The 17,703-nt window shown below is 37.5% G+C and overlaps 1 protein-coding gene across 1 annotated transcript in view; it reads left to right on the top strand.

Moving 5' to 3' along the window:
- Nucleotides 1-17,703, top strand: part of FRY (FRY microtubule binding protein) — a 322,040-nt gene that overhangs the window by 253,912 nt on the left and 50,425 nt on the right. The window contains exons 44-50 of the mRNA XM_044668276.1: nucleotides 321-928; nucleotides 3,723-3,820; nucleotides 4,434-4,604; nucleotides 7,436-7,576; nucleotides 8,608-8,787; nucleotides 12,541-12,702; nucleotides 13,259-13,333. Coding sequence (XP_044524211.1) covers nucleotides 321-928; nucleotides 3,723-3,820; nucleotides 4,434-4,604; nucleotides 7,436-7,576; nucleotides 8,608-8,787; nucleotides 12,541-12,702; nucleotides 13,259-13,333 — 1,435 coding nt within the window. The remainder of the gene's footprint in view (nucleotides 1-320; nucleotides 929-3,722; nucleotides 3,821-4,433; nucleotides 4,605-7,435; nucleotides 7,577-8,607; nucleotides 8,788-12,540; nucleotides 12,703-13,258; nucleotides 13,334-17,703) is intronic.

Raw genomic sequence — 17,703 nt, 5'->3', positions numbered from 1 at the left:
TTCAGGAAATACCTATAAAAACTCATTTGAATCACCATGAGAAGCACCTAAATTTCTTCTTATTTCCTTGCCTGATCTCAGGCTTTCCTACATTTCCTTTATGCTCTTTTTCATATCCTTAAGTAGATAAGTCAAGAAAAAGGAATTTATAGAAGTTGAGTTTCTGAGCATGTTACCTCCCTTAGCATTCCCTGACTTTCTCTATTGAGAAGAATGGGATTTTCACAGAAATGCATTGACTTATCTATTGAGAAGGGAAGTGGGATTTTCACAGAAGCTTTTTGACATATTCTAATAACCTTATTTATTCTCATTCCCAGGTCATCATCCCCTGATCTAAGCTCAAGCACTAAGCTGACAGCAAGCCGAAAGAGTACAGGTCAACTAAATGTGAACCCTGGTGTTGCCAGTGGCAACACGGCTACTGCAGAACGAAGTCGCCATCAGAGAAGCTTCTCTGTCCCCAAGAAGTTTGGTGTTGTAGACCGAACTTCAGACCCACCTCGAAGTGCAACTCTGGACCGGATCCAGGCTTGTACCCAACAGGGGCTCTCCTCTAAGACCAGGAGCTCTTCATCTTTGAAAGACAGCCTCACCGACCCATCCCACATCAACAATCCAACCAATCTCTTGGCCACCATCTTCTGGGTCACCGTGGCCTTAATGGAATCTGATTTTGAGTTTGAATATCTGATGGCCTTAAGGTTACTCAATAAGTTACTGACTCATTTGCCCCTTGATAAAGCTGAAAACCGAGAGAAACTTGAAAAATTACAGGGACAGCTCAAGTGGGCAGATTTCTCAGGGCTGCAACAGCTGTTGCTCAAAGGATTCACTTCCCTCACTACCACGGACCTCACCCTGCATCTCTTCAGTTTGCTAACACCTGTGTCCCGAGTATCTATGGTGGACTCATCTCAGGCTATTGGTAAGTCCTGTCTCTAGGCCTGACTCTCAATTCACTGAGCCACCTAGCTGCCTCCCATAATTTTATTTCAATATAATTAAATCATGAAAATCTGAAGTCATGATTGGTCACTGACCTAATCAACGTTCTTAAGGTTTTGGAAGTTGCTGGTTTTTATAGAACACTCAAAGCATAAATGATATATCCAGTATGTATTAAAATTGAGTCATGAGTGGGGAGACAGGTGGCTCAGTGGATTGAGAGCCAGACCTAAAGTCAGGAGGTCCTGGGTTCAAATGTGACCTCAGACACTTCCTAGCTGTAGACCCTGGGCAAGTCACTTGACCCCCATTGCCTAGCTCTTATCACTTTTCTGCCTTGGAATCAATACATAGTATTGATTCTAAGATGGAAAGTAAGGGTTTAAAAAAAAAAGCAAGTCTTGAACCTAGGTCTTTCTAACTTTAAACAGACTCTAATCACCATACTCTGCTGCCTCTCAGAGAATTCCATGGTAATGTATATATTTTTTTTCTCTCCCAATTTTTACAGCTCATTCATTTGATTATATTAAAATGCATTTTCAAGGCAACAGTTAATATGTCCCTCTAAAATTTTATCATGGGAGAAAAGTGAAGGTTAAATTCTTTACCCTTCCAGATTTGTAGCTCTTATTGGTTCCTTCTCATTGAGGTTTTGTAGGTTAACATCCAGGCCCTCTATTTTGTTTTGTCTTTTTACCTGAACTGTTCTCCCAGGTGTAACTACTTTTCATTAAGCCAAATAAGGAAACTCCATTTTTCTAAACCCTTACCTTCTGTTTTGGAGTCAATACTAAGTATTGGTTCCAGGGCAGAAGAGCAATAAGGGCTAGGCAATGGGGGTTAAATGGACTTATCCAGAAATCACACAGCTGGGAAGTATTTGAAGTCATATTTGAACCTAAGACCTCCCTCCTTCCTCTGTATCCACTGAGCCACCCAGCTGCCCCCAAACTCCATTTTTTTAGTGCTCAAAACTATGGCCTAATAATCTTTTTATTGATATAAAAGATGGTGTGATTTTACTTGAAGAGGACTAGAATGATTTCACTGTGTCAAGGTCAATGCTCAATCAGTGGATCTAACTGGCTAATCAGACCAACAGGAGCTTGAAAGGCTCTCCCACAGATCAGGCACAAAGAACCCATTTGGGATGGAAATGTCTCCAAATTTGCATAGCTTATCTTTTTTGGAGCTCCTCAAATTCTGCTTCACTCAAGGAGCACAGCCCCTTCTGTGGTGCAGGCACACCACCCTTAGAGATCCTATGCCTAGGTCTCCTGTGTCCCTAATTCCATATCAGAGTTCTTCAGGGAGACCTGGAAAGGGTCCTTATCCAGCTGCTTCTGACCTCAGGGGGCACATTTGCCCTGTGTGAGTTCTCTTTTAGGCAAATGTGAGTTTGCCATTCAGATAACATGGCATCCCATCAGAGTTGCGCTCTCTGCAGTAGCATTCTGGTGAACAGCCTATGTGCCAACTGTTGTTATTCAAAAATCTTACAGTAAGAATGACTAGCCCTAAATTTACTAAGGCTTTTAATTCTCATGTCAATTTACAAAAGCAAAACTTTTTTTCCCCTTATATTTACTGCTTTTCTTTTAAAGCCTTACCTTCCATCTTAGAATCAATACAGTGTGTTGGTTCTAAGGCTGAAGAGTGGCAAGGACCAGGCATTGGGGATTAAGTGACTTGCCCAGGGTCACATAGCTAGGAAGTGTCTGAGATAAAATTTAAATCCAGAACCTCCTTTCTCTAAGCCTGGCTCTCAATCCACTGAGCCATCTAGCTGCCCCCCTTCTATTATTACAAAACAATGCTTTAATATGGTACTAAATTTTTAAATAAATCTGTCAACCAGGTAATCCTTAGTAAGAGTTTTTATTTTAAAATTTAAAATCAGTTGTAAACATTGGTTTTATAAAGGTTTTCTTTACATTATTGAGACAGAAATCTTTTCCTGGCTTTTGTTATTTGCCAAAATAAAATTACCACAAAATAGACTGCATTTGCTTTACCTCAGTGGGTCATTCCTTAATATAATAGGCTACCTTATAATGGAATACTATTGTGCTATAAAGAATGATGAACAGGATGATTTCAGAAAGAACTGAAAAGACCTGCATGAACTGATGCAGAATGAAATAAGCAGAACCAGGGAAACATTATACACAGTAACTGAAATATTGTGGAATGATCAACTGTGATAGACTTAGCTACTAACAGCAATACAATGATCCAGGACAGTTCTGAGGAACTTATGAAAAAGAAAGCTTTCTACCTCCAGAGAAAAGACTTCTGGAGTAGACATATAGATGAAAACATATGATTTATCACTTGTTTAGTGGGTATATGATTTGAGGTTTTGGTTTTATAAGATTATACACTTAAAAATGAATAACAGGGAAATAAATTTTGTGTGATAATATGTGTATAACCCAAATTGAATCACTTGCCAGCTCCAGGAGGTGGGGGAAGGAAAAAAGGAGGAAGATAATTTGGATCATATAACTTTAGAAAACTTATGTGGAAACATGTTAATAAATTTTTTTAAAACTCATGAAGGAAAAAAATTTTATATTTATATTTATTTATATATATACATACATATGTATATGCATGTATGTATGTGTGTATATATATACATACATATGTATATGCATGTATGTATGTGTGTGTATATATATAAAGACAGGCTACCTTAGTCTTCTAATGGATAGAGATATACTTTTCTTGCCCTCAGATATCCCTATTGTATCCTTTTCTCATTCCAGGGTTCCCATTGAATGTCCTTTGTCTCCTGCCTCAGTTGATTCAGCATTTTGACAATCCCAATCAATTTTGTAAGGATATAGCAGAGAGAATTGCTCAGGTATGGCATCATGTTATTACCAAAATGTAAATCAGCATGTTCAAGTTCTTGTTCAAGAGTTCAAGCCTTGGGGGCAGCTAAGTAGCATAGTGGATAGAGAACCAAATCTGAAGATGTGAGGTCCTGGATTTCAATCTGGCCTCAGACACTTCCTAGCTGTGTGACTCTGAGCAAGTCACTTAACCCCCATTGCCTAGCCCTTACTGCTCTTCTGCCTTGAAACCAATACATAGTATTGACTCTAAGATGGAAGATAAGGGTTTAAAAAAAAAAGAGAGAGTTCAAGTCTTGACAAAAAATTAGACAAACTCTTAAAGATATAAGGCTGTAATATTGTTGTTTTTTAATCTGAAAGTTTACCACTAGTCATATTTTACCCTTAGTGGCAAATGTTTATTGTAAATCTGATACATTATAATTTTTTAAATGATCCCTAAGTAAAGGGGAAAATGTACAAATTTTATCTATAGACCAATTACTTTTTCTTTTTCATCATTTCTGTATCCAGAAAGTCTATTTTCTAGACTGCTAGATTTATTTGAGTTTTAGTTTTCTTTCTTTTTCACGGAGACACAATTGTGTCCCAAATTGATTTTTATTTTCATTTTATTAGGTTTGCCTGGAAGAAAAGAACCCTAAACTTTCAAATCTTGCACATGTCATGACTCTTTACAAAACACACAGCTATACAAGAGACTGTGCGACGTGGGTCAATGTTGTTTGTCGATACCTTCATGAAGCATTTGCTGATATTACCCTGAATATGGTGACGTATCTGGCAGAGGTAAAGTACAGTAATGAAATTCCAAGCACCATCTTTTTCTCTCTGATAGATGTGGCCTGAAGGACCTGGAATGAATGATCTCTAGGGAGATTATGGAAGAAAGAATTTTGCCGCCGTGCATATTATCATTTAAAGAGAATACATCATGTTTTGATATTTTCAATGGTTTCTACTTGCACTAATTAACAGAACATATTGCATATCATGAATGGAGGTAACCTTTGCAGAGTGCCAATTCTAACAAAGCAGGAAAAGCCTGAATATATAAAGCCAATGATGGACCAGAAAATGTATCTACCTAGGGTTGGAGAAGCTCGTCACCAGAAGGCTGGGTACCTGGTGATGAACTGTCCCTATCGTGGTATTTCATAAAGACTACCCACTCAATTACTGCCTGGGTTGATCGTGGTAGGACCCACACAGATGAAATCATGGATCTTTTGAAATTGAAAAGAAAGGAAATTTTGAAATAAATCTTTGTAATGACTAATAGAACTAATTTTTCTAAACTAATTTTGAATTTTTTCAAATTGTAATGTTGATTTTTTAAAAAATCTTCCTACAAGTATGATTAGAACATCCCAAGCAAGCAATTCCTCTACTCCCAGCCCTGCACTTATTACTTAGCCCTGTGAAAGGTAGCCATGAGGGCGAGGCAATGTAACATAATGGAAAGAGTCCTGGACTGAAAGTCAGAGGATTGAGTTCAAATCTCATTTTTGCCATTTGCTCTGTAGTGATGTTAGGGAATTCATTTAAACTTTCAGGGCCCTAATTTTCTTATTTGTAAATTAGGAAGTTAGACTTTAAAATGGGAGGCTGGGAAGCTTCCTGGTAGAAAACAAACACAATAACTTTGAAGCGAGAGAATCTTGGCTCAGATCCTACCTGTGTTTTTGTTGTTCAGTCATTTCAGTAGTGTCTGATTCTTCATGACCCTGTTTGGGGTTTTCTTAGCAAAAATACTGAAATGGTTTGCTATTTCCTTTTCCAATTCATTTTACAAATGAGGAAACTGAGTCAAACAGGGTTAAACAACTTAACCAAGGTCATACAATGAGGAAGCGAGGTCAGATTTGAATTCAGGATGATGAGTCTTCCTGAATTTAGTCCCTGTTTTCTAACCACTGTTCCACCTACCTGTGTGATTTGGGGCAAATCGCTTAACTTCCCTGGACCCCAGTATCTTCATCTGTCAGATGATGGGATTGGTCTAGGTGGACTCTAAGCTTCCATCTAGCTCTAGACCTGTGACCCTATGATTTGGTAACTTCTGAGGTCCCTTCCAATTCTAAAACCCTACATACTTCCTGAAAATATATAGGTTTATTTTTCCTCCCATTTCTATACAGTTTGTTCGTTTGGTCCTTTTAAACACCCATCGTGCTATGGCAGTGATTTATCTTATTAATCTGTGCCCTGAGCAGTTCAATGAAATGTGTTAACATTTTACATAGGTGACATTCCCAACTTTTTTCGGTATTTTCCCATTTTGCTCTTTTTTGATATGCCAGCATAATTCTTATAATACTACTATGAACTCGCATTTACATTGTCCTTTATACTTTACAAAACCCTTTCCTCACAATAACCCAGTGAGGTAGGTTATATAAGTATTAGCCCTGTTTTATAGATAAGGAAACTGAGGCTTAGTGGAAGGCTTTTAGAGGGTACAGATCCCATGGTTTTTGCTGGCTCTCACTTCCTGTTGTGTGGCACCAATGATAGCATTTAGACATTCATTTCTAAACTTCATTTTTACATTTACATTTTTTCATTATTTCAACAAGCATTTATTAAGCACCAACTATCTACTAGGTACTGTGCTAGGTTCTGGGGATACAAAGAAAATAATGAAGCAGTTCCTGTCCTCAAGGAGCTTAGATATAGGAGAGAACTAGCAAGACTAGAAGAGTTTTTAAATAAAAAGTTGACATTACTTGGCCCAGGGTTACCCAGTTGCAAGTTTTTGAGCCAGGTCTTTAAACTCCAAAACTAGCATGTGTTAGTTACTCTGTGTTCCTTCAAAGGGTTCATTACTGGGTCCTTTTCTAAAAAGATTCTGACTTCTAAATAACCCATCCTATTGACGTTTAGTTGTGTCCCTTTCTATAAGAAGCTGGAGTGATCCAGGGAGAAATGAAGTTTCTGAAAGATTTTAAAAGATTAAAAATTTCTAATCTAAGTGAACTCATTTGTCTTTATTAGTGGACTTGAGAGTATCAACATTTCCAGCCCATTTAGGACTTTGATTTAGAGCCAGGATTTATACACATGGCACTCCCTCCTGAAAGTTTGTTGACTTTTATTTAGAACATAAATACTGAGATGGGGAAGGGTAGACAGCACAGGCACAGGGCTGACGAAACTCTGTGAGTAATGATAGAATGTTTGTTCCTCAAAAGCAATGCCTTTTTTTCCCATTTAATCTTTAGCAAAGAGCCTTAAACGTTTATCAAGTGTTTAGTAAATGCTTGAGATGAGTCAAATTAAATTAAACCGAATTGAATTCTAGAGAAGATAGATGAGACTCTCTGTCTTATATCATACATCCCCTATAGCAGGGGCCGTGAGAGCCATAAACGCCACATTTTTTAAAATGTAATTTCGTGAGAGCCGTACAGTGCTCACAGTGTGTGCTCCTGTAACAGTGCCTGAAAAAAAAATTGACTTTATGGCTCCTGCAGAAAGAGCCATACATTGCTAACCCCTTGCTTAGACTTTTCAATTCTTCTGCCTTGGAACAGATACACAGTATTGATTCTAAGCTGGAAAGTAATAGTTTTAATAATAATAATAATTCACTCCCTTTGGTACTTCTTGTTTCATAGCTCCTAGAGAAGGGTCTTCCAAGTATGCAACAATCCCTTCTCCAGATGATCTACAGTCTGCTCAGTTATATGGACCTATCAGGTGTTCCCGTAAAGCAATTTAACATGGAAGTGTTGAAGACCATTGAAAAATACGTGCAGGTAAAGTGTTGTTGTTTTTTGTTTGTTTCTTTTTTAAGACTAGCCTTCTGTTTATGAACAATTATAAGTCCTTTATATTGTTTTACATATTCTGTGGGATGAAATTAAAACCATTTTTTATCTGACACACATTATTACTCTGAAAGTTTGCATGGGAATGGGGTTTCTTATCCAAAATAATAATAATAAATAAAACTAACATTTACATAGCATTTACTATCTGCCAGGCACCAGACTAAGCACTTTACGATTATTATCTCATTTGATCCTCTCATCAACTCTGGGAAGTAGTAGGTACTATTATTGTCCCCATTTTCCAGAGGAGGAAACTGAGGCAAACAGCAGTTTGGTAACTTGTCCAGGCTCACACAGCTAATACCTGTCAGAGGCCCATGTCTTCCTTACTCCAGGCTCACACTAACTAGCTGTCCCTAAATCTGTGGATACTAGTCACCACCTCTGCTTTAAGGTTCCTGGGTGGGGCCAAAATAAGCTATGAAGAGGTAGAATTAATTGTGGGTGAGAAAGCCCTGTTAAATGAACTCAATCTGTTCAAACCCAGAGAATTATGATTCTAAGTCATGGGTTTCATTGAAATCAACTTTTTAATATTGCTGTTGCACATCTTAATTTGCTTAGTCATTACCCAATTGATGTAATCTTGTTTCTTGTCCTTTGCTACTACAAAAATTACTGCTATAAATATTTTGGTGTTTATAGGGCCTTTGTTTCTGCCTTTGACATGCATAGGATAAATGCCTGTTCTTACAGATTTTGGGGAATCGGTATTTGGTATCAAAGATAGTATTTGAACCTAGGTTCTCTGACTCCAGAGTCAGGGTTCTTCCTTCTATACCTTCCATTATAAAATCTTATAAAACAATACATTTTAAAACTAGCAAATCTATCTTACAGAGAAGGATCAACTATGTAGTACTGTTATTTAAGAAATTTTATTATGAGTTGGGAATGGGGAGCTGAAGAAGGAAATTATAATAGTCTTATTTTTTACCCCATGATTTTTACCCTAGAGTGTTCACTGGAGAGAAGCTTTGAATATCTTGAAATTGGTTGTTTCTCGATCTGCCAGCCTAGTCTTGCCTTCATACCAGCACAATGATCTTTCCAAAATAGAAATTCATCGAGTATGGAATAGTGCTTCCAAGGAATTGCCAGGAAAAACCCTGGATTTTCACTTTGATATTTCAGAGGTATGCACCCTACTGTGTTTATTATTTCTGTAAATTTCAACATATATTTATAATGGCAAGGGTGAAAATTAGTTGCCTGAGAGGAAAAGTAGTCACATGAGAAAAAAGGATAGAAAACAGGGGGGGAAATCACCAAATAAAACATTCCTTTTAAGAAATTTAAAGTATAATCTTCAAAGTCCAGAAGCAGGTTTAGGATTTCCTTAGAAATAAATATCACATACAAGTTGGAGTATTCAGGTAGTATAGAATATCTGACTTTTAAATATAGAAACTGGCTTCTAAATCAAACATGATTTTTCACATTTATTCATCCAGGAACTGGATTCAAATAAATCTTTAACAAACATGATAATTAAGAGAATTATAAACCAACATACTTTTCCTATCCCTTTGACAGCAGTTGTGCATTGTCTGTAATATCAGCCATCCCAAACTAGGGGAGAATTCTCATATGTTGTTGGTTATTTCAGCTCTGTTCAACTCTTCATGACTCCATTTAAGGTTCCTTCTCTGGTTCATTTTATATGTAAGGAAACCGAGGCAAACAGGGTTAAGTGACTAGTCCAGGATCACATAGTGTCTCATGTCAGACACATAAGTGTCTGAGGCCAGATTTGAAGTCACCAAGATGAGTCTTTTTCACTGCAAGGCTGGCACTCCATCCACTAGACCACCTAGTTGCCCTGTACAGAAATATTATTAAAGGCTTTTACAATTGATTTCTATTTGGCAGTATTCTCCTTTAAGCCAGGGTCAATATGTTGTTTTTTCTAGCATTTTAGAAGACTTTTCAACCACATTCTTCAAGACAATATAAAAGAATTAAAAATATAAATCTAATCTGCTTTCTGTGAGTTTAAAGGCACTCGTTTTTTTTTTAATCCTTTTTTTCTGTCTTAGTAACAACTCTTACTTTCCATCTTAGAATCAGTACTATGTGTTGGTTACAAAGCAGAAGAGCAATAAGGGCTAGGCAACTGGGGGTAAGTGATTTGCTCAGGATCACACAACTAGGAGGTATCTTGAGCTATATTTGAACACAGGTCCTCCCAGTTCTAGCACTGGCACTCTATCTACTGTGACAGCTAACTGCCCTTTAAAGTTACTCTTAATTAGGGTATCCAGTTATTTCAGATGAGGCTTTTTTATGTTATTTTTAATTTTTTCCATAGTTACATGATTCATATTCTCTTTCTCCCCTCTTCCAGAGCTAACAAGCAGTTCCACAAAGTTATACATATATTATCACTCAAAACCTATTTCCATATTATTCATTTTTGCAAGAGTAATCTTTTAAAAACTAAAACCCCAAATCTGATACAAATAAAAGGTGACAATCATATGTTTTCTTCTGCATTTCTGCTCCCACAGTTCTTTCTTTGATATGGATGGCATTCTTTCTCATAAGTCCCTCAGGATTGTCCTAGATCATTGCATTGCTATTAGTAACAAAATCAATTACATTTGATCAGTTACTGTGTACAATGTTCTCTTGGTTCTGCTTATTTCACTTCGCATCAGATGGGGCTTTTTGACACTGAGTGCTCATTAGATTTTTATTTCAGTGTTTTGAGGATAGATAAATATAAATGCTGTTTGTATATGGTACATTTCATGACAGCCAAAAATATTAATCATTCATTCAGATGTACCTACTATATGGCGTGCGAGGCAATGTGTTTGCTACCTAAATGTTCTCTGTTCAAATGGTTGTATTGCACAAGTCATGTATTTAATCAATCAGTCTTCTCTAGAGTCTTGACATTTCTAAAATAATGGGTCTGAGGACCTAGATATAGAATTAAACTCCTCTTCCCATTTTCTGAACACTACCTAGCAACTCCCTCCTGCTGAGTTTTATAATCCCCAGCAGACTCCTCAAGGGCTCTCAGATATTAGAACTTCTGAAAATGACTCTACAAATACCTGGCACTGGCCTCATTCCCTGCCTTTGGCAAACTTTGTTCCCTGAAGAATTGAAAATATTAAAAGATTGACAGAAAGAGCCACAACCATCCATCCTCAACACCACTGCCAAAATAATTTTCCTTAAGCACAAATCTGACCATGTGACTCTCCTTCTCAGTCAACCCCAGCTTCTAATTGCCTCTGGGATAAAATATAAACTCCTCTATTTAGCTTTGAAAGCCCTTCACAACTGGCCTCAAACTGTCTTTCCAGCCTCATTGGACACTCCTCCCCCTCCCGCATTCTGCAGTCCAGCCAGACAATCCTTTTCTCGGTTCCTCACACACAATGCTCCATCTCCAGTCTCGGTGCCTCTTTATTGGCCACCCCACATGCCAGGAATGCACTCCCTCCTTCCCTTCCCCTCTGAGCCCCCCTTCTCTCAAAAGCTATCTTCTGCATAAAATCTTTCCAGATCTCCTCACTTGCAAGTGTCCTTCCTCACAAACTAATTACATTATATATATTTATATTTATTCATTTCACATTTATGCTATTCATTTATATATGCTACAGATATATAAAAAATATATATGTATCTGTATACAGGAAACATATACAAAGCTCATTGATAATATATACATATGTTGCTATTCAGTTGTTTCCGTTGTATAGGACTCTCTATAACCCCATTTGGAGTTTCCTTGGCAAAGATACTGGAGTGGTTTGACAGCTCCTTCTCCTACCCATTTTACAGAGGAGGAACTGAGGCAAACAGGGTTAAGAAACTTGCCCAAGTTCATACAGTAAAGGTCTGAGGCTAGATTTTAACTCAGAAAGATGTCTTCCTGATTTCAGGCCAGGCACTCTATCCACTGTGCCTTCTAGCTACCTATATTCACAAATACATACAGATGCATATTTATACAAATTAACTTCTCCCATTCAACTGTATGCTTCTGGAGAGAAAGCTGTTATATTTTTTAATGCCTAAAGCACAGTCTCTGAAACATAGAGTAGATGCTTTAGTAAATGCTTAATGATTGACTAATTCAACCAGGCAAGAGATAAAAGGGGACAATATTTCTAATTCTAACAATCATAAATTTTTTGAGCTTTAACACCTAAAAACTGGCCACCTGTGTCTTCCTTCATGGGTTTTTGGTCCTGACTATACTAGTGGTTTATAGTGAATACTAAAAGAGGAGCATTAAGGTTTGAATTCAGTTCTTAAAGCAGGCAGGAAATATGAAGAAATGTGCCTAAATAACTGAGCAGACATTTCATAAAAATATACACTTCCAAAAGAAAAGAGCCAAACTGGAATGATGAGCTTTTCAGGTCTAATTTTCAAATTCAAGCCCAAATTTTTTTAAGGTCATCCTAGGATCTCTCATTGTGTCGTAGATTTGACCCTAGATTCTCAAAAAGTAGTGTCAGCAAAACCCCAAGCTCTGGTCAATTCTACCAAAATGAAGTGGCTTTTTAAAGTACAAGCCCATAACATGGACTATGTATATTTTATCTGAGAACAAATCTAGTTAAGTATGGAGATACTGACCTTTAAAATGTCAGTCCTCCAAAGAATATCTTTTTTTTTTTTCGAGAGGGCAGGGAATGACAATCAATAAAAGATTAAAAGAAGTGACCATCTGTGTCATTGCACCGAAGGTGCATATTCTCATATTAATGATCAGAGTATTAAAAAAGTGACTCTTAGGGGATTGGATAAGAACTATTGGGTATTTTTTAGGTAGGATGGTAAATGACCCAATTTTCTTCCTTTAAATTTTATGAGTTGTATGTATGCTTTCATTTTGTGTGTGTGTTCTTTCTCTTAAGACCCCCATCATTGGGAGACGTTATGATGAACTACAGAGTTCTTCTGGTCGAGACGGAAAACCTAGGGCCATGGCGGTCACTCGAAGCACGTCCTCTACTTCGTCAGGTTCCAACTCCAATGTCCTTGTTCCTGTGAGCTGGAAAAGACCTCAGTATTCTCAGGTAGATCTTGCACATCCCCCTGGGAGAGAGCCTTCTGGAGAACATCTGAGCCAGAGTCCCAGAGGGGAAGTTGGCTGACTCATTCTAGTGCCATCATGACCCAAAAATTGTCAATATATCAGTCCCAAACTTATGCCACTGGGCATCCAAGAGGTGAGTGGGGCTTAATCCAGTTCAGTAGATAGCACCACTCTTTATGATCAGGACCATGTTTTTTAATTGTTAAAGATAGACCTCTGGCTCTGAGATGAGAACTAGAGACAAATTGAAGCAATTTCTGAGAAGGAACAAAGTATGGTATTAAAGACTGCTGGTTGGGGGCAGCTGTGTAGCTCAGTGGATTGAGAGCCAGGCATAAGGACAAACCTAGTAATGTTAAGAGTTACTAAACAAAAAAATTAAAAAATTTTAAAAAAGAGTTACTAAACAAATAAATTTTCAAGGGAAATTTTAGGCTCTCTTTTGAAGAGCCTTGGGAGTCAATTCTCTTTGGGGAAAGAAAGTGACTTGGAATGTGTAATCCTTTGATAAAACTCTTTACCCATTTGTTTTTCAGAAAAGGACAAAGGAGAAGTTGGTTCATGTACTTACTTTGTGTGGCCAAGAAGTGGGGTTGAGCAAAAATCCTTCAGTAAGTCTTTCTTCATTGTTTTCTTTGGTATTGAATAACAAGGGGGATTTGATATAATTTAGACACTGATCACCAGTCCAAGTCCTGCTGCCTGATATAGTCACTAGATGGTAACTCTTACAGCCTTTCACCTCCAAGCTATGGTTTTTAATCTGCCTTATTTCCAAAATAACCAAAGATGGTAAATAGCATCTCCAGCTTTCCCACCTTAATGGTTACTCTTCTAATTTCACAAGCTCATTAAACTCTTAATCAATGCAAAGAGAGTGCCATATATATATACATATATATATGTATATATATATATATATACACACACATACACATATACACTATTCATATTTTTTTAATTATTGTCCACAAAATGTTCAGATCTCTGTTCCCACTGGAATTACTACTACACAAAATCATGCAGCCCTAACCATGCCATATCTTTTACCCCTAATATACAACCTTTAAAAATAAATGAGTCTCGGGGCAGCTGGGTAGCTCAGTGGATTGAGAGCCAGGCCTAGAGACGGGAGGTCCTAGGTTCAAATCCGGCCTCAGACACTTCCCAGCTGTGTGATCCTGGGCAAGTCACTTGACCCCCATTGCCTATCCTTACCACCCTTCCACCTATAAGTCAATACACAGAAGTTAAGGGTTTAAAATTAAAAAAAAAATAAATGAGTCAATATAGTATTCCTTTTATATTAATATATTTATCTATTTATATTGGCTGTGTAGATACTTGAATATCTACAAATATTAATAGCAGCTCTCTGTAATTTTTCATTCAGCAAACATTACTTTAAAAGCTTTCCTTGTTCCTTCTATCCCATCCAGCTGCCATTCTATCTTTCTCTCTTGTTCATTACTAAACATCTTTTTAAAAAGTAGGCTAAAACAGATTGTCTCTGTGTAATCCCCTTTCCCATTCTTTCTTCTCAGCTCCTTGCACTATAGTTTCTATCCTTACTTTCCTAATAAATTGATGACCTCTCAAAGGTCATCCATGACCTACTTAGAACCAATTCCAAAAGCTATTTCTCCATTTCCCATCCTTCTTTGCCTCTCTGAAGCATCTAATATTTTATCATGTATCAAAACTTTAGGCCAGAAAAGAATTGTGGAGACTATGTAGTTAGTCCATTTTCAAAACTAAGGCCCAGAGAGCTTAAGGCGCTTGCCCGAGGTTGCAGAAGCGCCCAGTAGTTCTAAAGTCAGTTGACTGATACCAATATCCCCAAGTTCTTTCCTTGGCTCCCTTCTCTACTCTCCCTTGACAAACTTTATTCATTCCCATGAATTCAACTATGACATCTTTGAAGATGCCTTTCTATCTCCATCTCTGTGTTCTCTCCTGAGTTCCAGACCCACATCTCTAAATACCTACATGACATCTCCATTTGGATGTCCCATAGTCATCTCAAACTTGAAATATCTAAAAATAAGTGTATTATCTTTAGTTTTTGAAAACCCACTCCCACTTCTGACTTCATTATTTCTGTCAGTGACACTGTCATCCTCCTAACAAATCAGTCAGTCAGCAAGCATCTATTGAGCACCTATTACATATCAGGTACCCTGGCAAGTACCAAAAATATAAAGAAAAGATCCAGTTATCCAGCCTCCAAACCTCACAATCATTTTTGATTTTTCCTCTGCCTTGCCTTTTTTCATTCTATCAGTTGTTAAGTCCAGGTGATTTTGTATATACTGTATTGCTCATTTCCATCCCCTCCTTTTGTTCTGGTTGATACCATCTTAGAACAGAACTTCATTTCCACCTACCTAGACTATTACAGGGACTGTTCTCTCCACCTCCAGTCTAGCTATCACAACCCTGTCAGATTACTCTTCCTGATTCATTAAGTTATACAACTCCCCTACTCAAAACCCTGCAATAACTCCCTATTGCTTACCAATTAAAGTTCAAACTACTTCATCTGACATTTAAGTTCAGTTCTTTTTCAGTCATGTCAGACTCTTCATGGCCCATTTGGGGTTTTCTTGGTTAAGGTACTGGATTGTTCTCCAGCTCATTTGACAGATGAAAAAACTGAAGCAAACAGGTTTGTATGATTTGCCCAATCACACAGCTAGAAAGTATCTGAGGACAGATTTCAACTCAGGAAGATGAGTCTTACTGACTCTGGACCCTGCAGTCAAAGCCTTCCACAATCTGTCATCTCTTCCTTTCCAGGTTTATATCATATTATTCTCCTCCACCTACTCTACTCTCTAGTAGCTGGAATCTACCAAAGTTGAACTGCTGTTTGCCTTTTCCTATAACCTCCTGAACACTTCCATTCCAATTTATTTGCCTTGGTTTATGATTTTTCACCTGAAAGGCCTTCCTTTTACCCTTATTCTGTTCTTCCACTTCTTGAAATCTTTTTAATCACACTTCAAATGCCTCCCCTTCATTGAAGCCTTCGTTGATCTCTTTAGTTTGTAATGATCTTTTCCCTGTAAGATCTTATCTGACTGCATTTCTTTCCATGTACTCATCATATATTAACTCACATTTGGGGTTTTTGTATATATCACCTACTAGACTGTTCAAGTTCTGTGGGGGTAGGAATTGTATAGTACAAAATAAATAGGGACAAAAAGGAATACACCTTCTTTTCAGCAGCACATGGAACATTCACAAAGATTGACCATGTATTAGGGCATAGAAACATGGCAAACAAATGCAAAAAAGCAGAAATAATAAATGCAACCTTATCAGATCATATTGCAATAAAAATAGTTATTAGTAAGAATACATGGAGAGGCAAACCAAAAACTAATTGGAAATTAAATAATATGATTCTCCAAAATCAGTTAGTGAAAGAACAAATCATAGAAACAGTTAATAATTTCATTGAAGACAATGACAATGATGAGACTTCTTACCAAAACCTATGGGATGCAGCCAAAGCAGTTCTAAGGGGAAAATTTATATCACTGAGTGCATATATTAACAAATTAGGAATTGTATGGTGCCTCATCTTTTTATCAACCCAGATGCCTAACATAGTATTCTGCATTCATTCACTCATCCAGCAAAAAATTATAATCACCTACAAAGTACTAAAAGAGAATGGTCTGGGGGAAAGAATATTGAACACAGAGTCAAGGCTGATCCTGGTTTTAATCCTGCCTTGTAGCTTTGTGACTGTGATCGAATCTCTTATATTCTTTGATCCTTAGCTCCCACCTGTTGAATGAGTTGCTAATACCCATCTCACAGAGTTTTATGATTTTCTTGATTTAAATATATTGAAATAAAGTTATTGGGGGCAGCTAGATGTCTCTGTGAATTGAGAACCAAGCCTGAGGTCCTGGGTTTAAATCTGGCCCCAGATACTTCCTAGCTGCATGACCCTGGACAAATCATTTAATCCCACTTACCTAGTCCTTACTGCTCTTCTGCCTTGGAACCAATACACAGCATTAATTCTAAGACAGAAAGCAAGGATTAAACAAGAAAGCTATCAAATTATTTTTTCTAAGTTCCCATTCCCCAGGTTAAGAACCCCTGAATGATTTGTTGACATTTCTGTCTATCATGAAAACCCTCTGGCCAGTTTTCAGCAAGCTCTTGGTAGACTTTAATATTCTCTATAATGGCAACTCGGATTTTTAGGTACTGGGAATACCTTGTCCTTAAGGGGCTTACATTCTGTGCACCCATCAGTCATTTTTTAGTTTTCTCTGACTCTTCATGATTTCATTTGGGATTTTCTTCACAAAGGTACTGGAGTGGTTCTCTATTTCCTTCTCCAACTCATTTTATGGATGAGGAAACTGAGGCAAACAGTATTGAGTGACTTGCCCAGGGTCACACAGCTAGGAAGTGTCTAATGCCAGAGTTGAACTCAGGAAGATGAATTGTCCTGACTCCAGGCCTGGCCCTCTATCCATTGTGTCACTTAACTGCCCAGAGTTGCATCTTTTCACATAAGAAGCACTAAATAAATGTTTGTTGAATGATTAAATTGATATATGGAAGTAAATAAAATTAACAACATTTCTACCCATTTACTACTTTAAAATATGCATCTGGACTGGTAAATGTTTTAAGTATTAACAGTGAGGAGACAGCTGCACGTTTATGAGATTTATATGACTGACAGATTATGTGAATTTGTGTTTGTGCGTACATAACCAAAACAATTAAAATTATCAGAGACTAGGTCCACAGGGTATACTCACCTCATTCATTCCAAGAGAAGTAAGAGAAATTGCATAGTTTAGTGTTAGACTGGGAGCCAAGAGACCGAGTTCAAATCCAAGTGCATGTTTTAAGCATTTGCTACATGCCTCCTATGAGCAAAGCAGTTGGAGCACTGGACCTCCAAAAGTAAAACAAAAAACAGGCCCTGACAGAAAGGATC

Source organism: Gracilinanus agilis, chromosome 3 (genome assembly GCF_016433145.1).
Source record: "Gracilinanus agilis isolate LMUSP501 chromosome 3, AgileGrace, whole genome shotgun sequence".
In the NCBI taxonomy this organism is placed as follows: Eukaryota; Metazoa; Chordata; class Mammalia; order Didelphimorphia; family Didelphidae; genus Gracilinanus; species Gracilinanus agilis.
Note: the sequence above shows the minus strand (reverse complement) of the source record. Positions and strands in the feature narration are given on the sequence as shown.